The 11,128-nt window shown below is 31.9% G+C and overlaps 1 protein-coding gene across 1 annotated transcript; it reads right to left on the bottom strand.

Moving 5' to 3' along the window:
- Nucleotides 1-5,731: 5,731 nt before the first annotated feature.
- LOC128014895 (diamine acetyltransferase 1-like) lies at nucleotides 5,732-7,769 on the bottom strand. The gene is made up of 6 exons (XM_052598590.1): nucleotides 7,526-7,769; nucleotides 7,348-7,399; nucleotides 7,150-7,233; nucleotides 6,825-6,926; nucleotides 6,546-6,586; nucleotides 5,732-6,016 (listed from the first exon to the last, which is right to left on the bottom strand). The coding sequence occupies exons 1-6, from the start codon at nucleotides 7,589-7,591 to the stop codon at nucleotides 5,849-5,851; spliced, it is 513 nt and encodes a 170-aa protein (XP_052454550.1). The 5' UTR covers nucleotides 7,592-7,769; the 3' UTR covers nucleotides 5,732-5,848.
- Nucleotides 7,770-11,128: the final 3,359 nt, after the last annotated feature.

Raw genomic sequence — 11,128 nt, 5'->3', positions numbered from 1 at the left:
GTGAATTATATATATATATATATATATATATATATATATATATATATATATATATATATATAAATATTAAAGGTTTTAATTTTATTCAACTATATAATTATATGAATTAAAAAATAATTGAATACACATAGCTTGATATATTTTGAACATATATTATAATAAATATGTTTGTCTTATGGGTTGGATTACATTGTAGAAGAAAATACTTCCGTTTTTATAAATATTTACAAAATGCCACGTTTAATTCAATGTGTTACTTTATTTTTTCATTCTTCGTGAAATGTACTAGGAATTAATAAAACAAAATCACTCAATACACAGATTCCATCAACATGTAATATAAATAAATAAATATCCATTTCTATCCTATTGCTATTTTTTTTAATTAAAAAATAATGTTCATGTTAAATATTGTAATGTTTATGCATTACGCCCTTGCACTGTAGAACTGTTATTATATTATATTATATTATATTATATTATATTATATTATATTATATATGGAATACATTTTAACAACCTGTTTAAAATAAAAAATAAAAATAAAAAAAAGAGTACATTTTACGGGAGTATATTGCCCTTGATGAACTCTAGATGGCGCTCATCGGATGAAAGTCTGATCGCAGTCACTCAATCGGACAGAAGAAGAAAAAGACTGGACCAATGCATTAGAACCTTCAGTTGTGTTCAGTTCGTGTTTTTGACTCTGTTTCTCCTGCTGACACACGGATAAAGTCTTTAATAATAAACATGTACAAGGGTTTCAGATGGGATGATGTTGTTCTAAAGATTATTATATTTTTTGAGCTTTAAAGAAGCGTTTGATGACACTGCATAAGAGATAAAAGGCAAATTTTCCTTATTGAAATAAACCTAATACCACTATTCTATCTACAATTTTAGGCTACTTTGATTATTTATTGTTTAAAAATTTAAATAAATCTGCGCGCTTTGTAATGACTGATCATTATGCCAGGACTAAAAGCTTTTATTGACTTTGCCACTGTCTGTGCTGCAAATATCAGATGAAATCAAAGTTTATAAATCCACTGATACCAATCTTACATTTTATATTGGTTCGGCTATTTTTTTTATTATTTATTATTTCCACATTTGGCCACAGTAAAAAAATAAAATAAAAAATCCTAAAGAGAAACTGAAAAAAAAAAAGAATATTAATTTTTTTTTATTAATAATAAATATATCCATATTTCTGGGATGATATTAACCTAAAATAATCCCATATTTTTTATATAAATAGTATAATCTTTCCTGGTGGCAACACTTGTGCAGCAATAGAAAGAAATATAAATATATGCCAAAATATAAAATATACACGATTATTAGAAAAACTGAGAATGTTAAAACAGCAAAGAAAATGTTATGACATTTAGTGCTCTGTTATTATTATTTATATACATTACATGTTTATATACTATTAGCTTTTACCTTTATATTGTCGGTTTTCATTTTAGTTTAATTTTAGCATTTTAATTTTGTAATTTTATTATTATTATTATTAGTTTTGTTTATAAAAAAACGTATCTTCCTTACAGTTCCGTTTTAGTGATTTTAGTACTTTCAGTTAGTTTCAGTTTTTTTATTTAAATATTTTCATGTAATATTTATATTTAGCTAATTGCAATGACCAAAAACGATTTCCAAAAGGCACTAACTGTTACACAACAAAATTACAAAACTTAACTTCATACTAAAAATCTATAAATTGCAAAGTTATCAATTTCTCATTTGCAAATAGAAGTAAATATCAGTGAAATCAAAGGGAAAGAAAAGAGGATCAAAACAGAGTTATGTAACCCGTTTTTGTGTATTCAACCCTTGACCTCTACATTGGCCATATTTAAAATGATTTGACCTCCAGTTGCTGATATAATGTAACTGTTACTCATTAAACCCCTCTACGACTGCAGAGAGACCGAGAGACCTTGAATGTCCTCAAAACAGCGGTTTGAGTAAATAGTTATTCTTGATTAGACTAGAAACATTCAGCATGTGTTGACAGTGAGCACAAACCGGAATGTCTTGACCAAATATGGGCATAGTAGGTCAGGAAGTTCCATCTGACCGGTTCATTCATGCTCTCTGTGATCATGTGATGTCGCTTTGGCTGCTCTGATAGGTCTCTGGGATTCTGGGATTGATCTCAGCCTGGCGGCCAGATCCTCCTCTGATGAAGAAAACCCCTACACAACTCCGAGTGTAGATGATCACAGTCACTTCTGAACCCTAACAGCAACTGAGAGACAAAACAATGCATTTAACATCAAGACAAGCAAAAAAAAAAAAAAAAAAAGTGATAATTTGATTTGATGAAAATCACCATAATGTATGATAATAACTGATGCAGATCTCATACTATATTATGAAAAATCATAAAATAAATATGCTCCAATATAAAACGTACATGATTAGAAAAAAATGCAAATTATGACATTATACAATTTTATTAAACAGTATTAATTGAGTATTATAGTGTATGTTGAACTGGCTTTTATTTTTATTTTCAGTTTTTAAGTTTCATTTTAGAAATATTGTGTTTGTCATTTGATTTAGTTTTATTTTTTTAAACAAATTCTATCTAGCTGTATTTTTCAGTGTTATTGATTTTATTACTTATTTTCATTTAATTGCCAAAATTATATATATATATATATATATATATATATATCATATCTCTGTCTCCCTCTCTCTCTTTCTGTCTCTCTCTCTCTCTCTTTCTCTCTCTATTCTATATATATAGAGAGAGAATCTTTATTAGTTTTAATAGTTTTTCAACAATAACAACACTAATGTTTTTCCATCAACAGACAATGTTCTCTTGAGAGGTTCTGCTTTTAACATGCATGAATCTGTTCAGAAAGACCTTTAATGGCACGGTGTGTCTGAATGAAGAGGCTGTCCAACAACAACACAAAGTGGAAAAATGATCTCATGCAATATCATAATGCCAGAGAGTGTGTCAGAGCGCTGCAGACAACACTTCACAGCAGCTGATAAAGCGTTTGACACGCTGCCAGTCAGTCTCTCTGTCCTGCAGCGCTTTATTTGACATAACCCACGTGAGGAGGCAGGACACACTGACCCACATCTGAAAGCAGAACACAGCCTTCAAAATAAAACCAAGAAGCGAATGTAATATGTCAAGCTCTGCCTTGTACATGGTGTGAGTCTGAACAATTGCATACAGAAGCAGTGTTTGAAAACAGTCAGTATTATTGCAAGCCCATTTTGGTGAGACATCACACATTCAATCTTTAAAGTTGTGGGAGAAAAGCAGGAGAAACATTAGCTGAAAACATACTGCAACAAGACAATATTTAACAAATGAGCACAGCGTTATTTTAGTATTATGTCCAAACTATTACAGTATTAATATTTTGAACTATTAAAAATGTCATTTTAATTTTAGGTTGTTGTGCTTTTGTCATTTTTGTACTTCATGTATTCATTGTATTAGTTTAAGTTTAATATGCAATTGACATGCAATTAATATGCAATTAGGGTTGTGAGATGTTATCATGTTAAAAACAGCAGATGAAACACATTGCTAATTATTATAATAGATATATTATTGCCCATATGTTGTTATTTAAAAAAAAAAACCACAATGAACCAGACTCAGGTCTGCACCAAAGAGGACATTCTCTTATACAGTGTTTTTCAGTGATTGAAGTAATTAATTTTGAGTGTTAATTATCAATGCTGTATGGGCATATAGGAAGAGACAAATAAATCATATACCACAGTGAAATCGCTATTAATTTCTGCATCTTTTCAGCATTCAAATACAGTAACTTATTCTCACACAGCAAAAAGTGACTTTCTTCCTCAATATTTGTTCTTTTTTCCAGTAGAACAAATCTAAACATTCTTAAATAAAGAGACATTTACTTTAGTGAAATAGCATGGTATCCATCTATCCCTCAAAAAAAAAAAAAAAAAAAAAAGGGGGGGATATCAAAGTTTAGGTACAAAATCAAAGATTTAGGATCATCATAAATATCACGGAGGCACAACACAGGTGCACACAATCTACAAACATTACTATAGTCACATTAATCCTTTTCCAACTCTGTTTGCATTGCACTTAGATTTATTTTTTCACTAAAACCTGTTAGATTGCTAAACAATTGCCCAAATACCTTTTTCTGTAAATGTTGTACACTAAAATGCATATTTGCATTTGTCAGAATTTCTTTTTTTTTTTCGTGGATGAAGTCAGTTCTTCTCAAGTTCACACGGGTGTCGAGAATCACATCAACTAGCAACATCATCCAATAACAAACACATTACGTGCTTAAGTTGTTTTGTTGAAATCTTTATTTAAAATAAATGCTAAGTTTCAAATTTTGCCATTCAGAAATTCATTAATCACTGCTGAAAAACGTGGAAATGTGTCTAATGAGAGAGTAAAATGAAATGATTTATGCATGCATAACAAACACAACCCCTTTTTTATAATTTTTGTCTTTGCTTTAGTTAGTTTTACTCTAAATCTTTATGTGCATTAGACTGTTAAATAAAAAACTATTTCAAATTATACATTAAATATATTCCAAACATATAGTCTCAAATATATTTTATGTAAAATGCCACAATGACATTCAGACATGTTTTTTTTCCCAGAAGTCCTGGTGTTGGTCTGCAGGTTCATCATCACCTCTCGGGTTGTTTCTCTGACAGTGAGGACATGGTACAGGATCTTCATCCTTCGCTCATCTTCATGACCTACTTTTGCACTAGCCACTTCCTCTTTCATCTGTCAATCATCAGACAGGAGTTAGTGGTCTGACTGTGAAGTTCTGAACTTATAAACAAACTACTGAGATTGTATTAAAAATTAACTGGTGAACTATAATACATGCTATATACTATTTGATGGTGGTGTGATTTATGACTAAAAAAAATAATTATACAAAAAAAGTTAGAAGAAAATGTTATCTTTATTTGTGACCCCTTGAAATTGATATTTATTAATAATCTGAAAGGTGAATAAATAAGATTTTTATTGATGTATGGTTTGTTAGGATCGGACAGTATTTGGTCGATATACAATTATGTGACAATCTGAGGGTAAAAAAATTAAAATAAATCTAAATACTGAGAAAATCACCTTTAAAGTTGTCTAAATGTAGTTCTTAGCAATGCATATTACTAATCAAAAATTAAGTTTTGATATACAGTAGGAAATTAACTAAACATCTTCAAGGAACATGATCTTTACTTAATGTCCTAATGATTTTTGCCATAAAAGAAAAGTGGATAATTTTGACCCATAAAATGTATTTTTGTCTATTGCCACAAATATACCCCAGAGACTTCAGACTGCTTTTGTGCTCCAGGGTCACATTTTGGGGTTTGCATGTTGATGTCAGCGCTGCGTGTCAGTCTGAACTTCCTCTTCCGATGAAAGCACAAAAACAAAACTGCAACTGCAGCAACCTCTGAACTGGTTTAGTCTAGATTTAGAAATCTGCTCGTTTCCAAATCACACGATTCAAACACTTCCTGAAATTATGAAATCACGGTCTTACTGGTGAGAAGTATGTATAATTTTCCATGCTGAATAGAAGGAAGCATAAAATCAAAATGCAACCAAAATTCGTGTGTGTATTTGGAAGTGTGGGAACCCTGAGGTTAATAAAACGAAACCTAAAAGAGTTTCTTTTATAGAGGACAGCAAGAGTTTACATACTGATCCGACAGTCTCTTTCCTCAAAGAAGAAGTTTTATTTATTGAACAATACATTGCATGTGTAATCAAAAAAGCGGACAACAATAGTTGTGCTCATGATCCTCCTCTGAGCGTCTCCTCCTGCTCCGGCGTCTACCCTGATGTCATCTTGATTAGGTTGCGCTTGTCAATCTCGTACAGACGCCATCCCTCCTCGTGCGAGAGATCAGCCGCTCCGCGCCGCTTGTAGAACTCGATGGATGACGTGTTCCACTCGGCCACGATGAAGTGCATGCCGCTGCATCGAGCCTTCACAGCCGTCTACAGACAGAGACAAAAACAATCAATACATTTTCTCTGCTAATATTTCATGTAGGGATCTGCTGATTGTCACATCTTTTGCACGGTGGGGAAAGCTGTCATCTGCTAATTGGTCAGTTTGAATGTCTTAGATTTGTTTTTGAAGTCACACGGTCAAGGAAGGGATAAGTGACGTCTGTAACGGTTGCTCGGTCTCTTTTCTAGACTTTTCTCCCGCTGTCTTTCTAGTTATATTTTACATACATTCTGGATACATTTATCTGTACGTTTCATGATCCATCTATTTTGTAACCAATTCAAGTGCAACCATAACAAAACAGTGTGTCATTTATAAATTGTGCATTGAGGCACTATCTATTGCAATTCAATAATCACAATAGCAATGCTCTCTCAAACATTTTGCTAATCGAACTGCATCTGTTTCTGTCATTGGTAAAACACGTTTTAATTATATATATATATATATTTTTTTAAATTTATTTATTTATCTAGGGCATGATTTTTTGTTGTTGTAATGAATTATAAGTACCTCACTCAGCCTCTTCAGGATTTCAGATCCAATCCCATAACCTGAAAGGATAAAGAAAGGAAAAAAAAGATTGTTATTACTATTAATATAAATTATTATTATTATTATTATTATTATATAATAAAATAATAACAATAATAAATTTGTCAGTTTATAATTAGTTATTAAAGTATACAATATTTTATTAATAAAATACAAAGTAGAAGCAGTATGATCTATAAAAATAATTACAATTGTAATCATAAATATTGCACACAAAAAAACTTTATATCTTCATACCTCTGAACTCCTTCATCACATAGAAGTCCTCCAGATAAAGCAGCTTCCCAATCCAAGGGTCATAGGTGAAATAGTACATAGCAAAGCCAACTACTGTGTAACCTAATGTGGAAACCATAAAGAAGTTAAACAGTTAAAAAGAAGAGAAACTGAAGAGGAAAAGCATATCTGCACTCTGATTCAGCGGCCATGACGTCACATCGAACGCGTGACGCAGAAAGATACACTGTAACCATTCCATCATAAATCGAAGCTCAACTGTAAAAATATTGTATCCGTGATATAAACTGATTTATATAGATTATAATTTCTGTTTCTGACTTGCCTTCAATGGACTGTTTATCTCCCGGTACTTCAGCGACGACGCAGTGATAAAACGGATGATCTCCGAAACCGTCCTCGAGCAGCTCTAAAAAAATAAACAAGTTACCATAAAATATTCATAAAACGTGACCTTCATATATTATACAAGGAAATCATAAGGTCTGATTTTAAAAGGCCGAATAACGGTCTGTAGGCCTACCTTTCTCGGTCAGGACGACCTGCTCCTCCATTTCCTCAAACTTGGCAAGTTCCTTAAATTAATGAAACATCGTAAATTATTTCGCAAACATCAACACGTTAATTTTTTTCCACAAACATTAATAGCCTATAAAAAATAAAAACAATAATTGACGCATGCGCCGTAGTCGTGTTTGTACCTTTATGAGTCGCAGTATGTCTGACACGTCCTTAGGCTCGGCTTTCCGTAATATAAAATTGGCCATTTTCTTCTTTTACTCTTCTTCCCTTTTCTTACTAGTCCTCGGTAAGTGAAAAGCAGTAAGATTTGTTTCTTCATTCGGTTCTAAGGGGACTACCCTCAGCAGAAAGTCCGCGTTTCTCACCCTGAAGTTGAGGAAACATATGAAGTCTAGAGTCGCTGGAAGCGCTTTTGAGAGAACATCGCGTTCCAGCGGTATTTATAGACGGAGCGCTGACGTCAGCTAGCAGGCTAAACCTGAGTCACGTGACCAGTGCGACCCAAAATCATCGTAAACTCAGTCTCACTGTAGATCTATTACCACTTAAATAATGGTCTCTACGATCAACTTATCTCACGATGCTTTTGAGAAACGCAGTCCTGATCAAAGAAGAAGAGAAGGCTGTCAGATATTGTGTCAAAGCTGCTAATTCAACCAAGGAAATACGAGACACTGGTTCAGTCCTTTTATATTTCAGACTTACATCTTGTTTTATTTTACTCTTGTTTTGGCACTTGAGAAAACACAAAACACTGCAAACAAAATATTACAATCGAGTAATTAAAATTAATAAACTGTTTGTTTGTAGATATATTTATAATTTAGTATAAAGTCAAAATATGAGTATGCATTTTAATTTCACTGTTAGTGTTAACACAACAATTTGAGTGAAAAATGTAACTTCTGACAAAATATTGTAATTTATTGTGTTAAGTAATAAATTGTAATATAAATAAAATTAGTCAAATAAAGTAAAATAATTAGGGCTGTCAAATGATTAAAATTTTTAATCAAATTAATCAGAATTTTCAGTGGATTAATCAGGATTAATCACTATTTGCAATTACACCTGAATCCTAACCATTTTTTTTTTCTGAAATGCATACCAAAAGATAAATAACAGGACACAGATACATAATTTTCATGTATTGATTCATCAATATGTGGTTCTTTTTTTTTCTGAATTTCAAAAGTTTAACATTTACTTAATCAAATTTACCTGAGCACTATATCAAACCATACCATTTAACTACAGATACTGTAAGAGTTTTAGGTGAACCAGTGGTTAAATATAGCCACATATCTATGAAATTATGCATAGAGAAACTCGAAAGAATGAACTCAGAAACACAAACATGCGCCACCATCACATAAGTAGCACTCTGGGCACTCTTGTTTTTAGGAGGTGTTCATTTGCTCTGCCACAATACTTTAGGATCGATATTTTCACGTTCTGAAGGCTTCAAGTGCCAGTAAAACCAAGTAAAAATGCAAATGCTTTTCCAAACAGCTGTAATTTTCGCTGCATTGCATGTAGGCGTTCTGCACATGCGCAGTGTGAAACACAGGACGCTATAACAGGAAAAAGCTCCAGCGAATCAACTACTAAAGTCGTCTCTGTTTATCGAGCTTGGCATGAATGTATTTGAGAGTAAATGGGGTAAAACCTTAAGCTTCTTCGGTGTTTTCGTCGCAGCGCTCGCCGCTGTTTTTTACTATCTTGAGAATTCAGAGATCGACGAGACTTTCCTGACCTAAATAATCTGTCACACTGCGCATGCGTAAAATGCGTTAAAAAATTTGACGTAATTAACGACAAACAACTAATTAACGCCGTTAACGCGCTATTTTTGACAGCCCTAAAAATAATTAAATGAATAAATTAAATAATAATGAATAAATAACATAATAATGAATATATATATATATATATATATATATATATATATATATATATATATATATATATATATATGTATGAATAAATATTTAATATATTTTTTTATTATGCACGTAAAGAATGTGACAATATTTATTATGACATATATACACAACCAATATTAATTATATATTTATATTTTCATTTCTAATACAACTTATTAAAAATCAATTAGTATCTATTATTGTATTTTCATTAGACAGGTTAATTATTTCTAATTGAATTCCATTTAAAGATACATCTTTTTAATTCTAACATAGTTTGGCATTGAGCACAACAATTTGAACTAAAAGTCAACTGGAAAAACTGACTTGAAAATCTGATGACCATGTTGTGGATCACAATAAATATTCCTTTATTTCTTAATTTAATGTTTTAACCTCTAATTAAAAAAAAAAAAATCTAATTGATTTCAACTGAAGTTCAATCCTAGGATTTAGTGTGGCTTTAGACTTTTGGACCATATCAAAATACCATAGCATTGTCACATACAAGGTTCGTTATTATTATTTTTTTTTTAATTTAAGTATTTTAGGTTATGAGTGTGTTTGCACTAAAAAAGGGCACTTTAAATGTCCGAATGATACAGTTAAATAAAATCTGTCAGACGCTGATGTTGGATGACAGAATAACCTTGTATAGTTCATACACTAGGCTGAAGTCATTTGGGACACAACTACTATTAATATACCACCATAATACATTTCAATAGGGACAGTCTACGCTGTGTTACAGCTCATAGGGTGTCATAACCTCAAGCCAAGACAGGAACAACATATTTCACAGTTTGCACAAAAGCCTGTACTGTGCAATCATCTGTGTGAAAACAGGCCTGCAATCTGTTAGTTATTATATTTTCATGTGTTTCTTATTATGGTTGATGACGAATGGTTGTTCTGCTTTATAATCTCTAGATAACCGACAACACACTTTTTACACCCATCTTCATTTTAGTTGCATGTGATTTTAAGCTAGATTTTCTAACATATAAAGGAATACACTAAAAAAATATTACTGCATATACTTACAGTATAGTGTGCAAACTAACATGTGTTTAAATCATCGGCAAAACCTACAGAATATGAGATTAAACGCTGTCGGTTCATTCACAGGAATAAAACAAGGGGAAATTGTTATAACTATCAAAGGCTAATGCACTGATTGGTGAAATTAATATATTAAAATAATATTCCAATATTTCTCACTTGCATTTAAACAAAGCTGCTGATGATTTGGAGAAGCTGTTGCTTGGTTTCCTTAGAAATATGAATCAGATTTTTTTTTGGATCAGCGGCTATTAATAAACACAGCTTTATGTAAATTGATGACGTTATCAGATATTGATTTGCAAAGGCAAATATCATGCATCATTGCTCTGTGTGTGATCATAGACATTTCAAATGCAAAGACTTATGGGAGATTTCCTCTGAGGATATGGATACTTAGTCATTTCCAGCACCCTCTACCCAACAAAAGCTTTTTTCTTATATCTGGAAAATAAGATATAGACCTGTTAAAGAAGTTTTAATAAACAACTAAAGGCGTGCATATGTCTCGGAAGTCACTGGGCAGGAAGTCCTTGATATTCTCACAGCTTTATTTCCTTTAGTTTTGACAAATGCACAACTGAAACATTCAAGAAAGAGGAACATCATCACACATTGACCATCTCTTGAGTTTAATTACATTTTTTAGTTAAACAGAACAATCGCAGGAGCAGCACATGCAATAATGGACAGGCCTTTACGAATAAGCATGCAATTCACATTCAGTTTGACTCTGAACTTGGTAATGTCTCAGGAATCCTTCAGAGTGCATTGCACTCCCACTCCACACATTAA

The sequence above is a fragment of the Carassius gibelio genome, chromosome A5 (assembly GCF_023724105.1).
Source record: "Carassius gibelio isolate Cgi1373 ecotype wild population from Czech Republic chromosome A5, carGib1.2-hapl.c, whole genome shotgun sequence".
Lineage (NCBI taxonomy): Eukaryota > Metazoa > Chordata > Actinopteri > Cypriniformes > Cyprinidae > Carassius > Carassius gibelio.
Note: the sequence above shows the minus strand (reverse complement) of the source record. Positions and strands in the feature narration are given on the sequence as shown.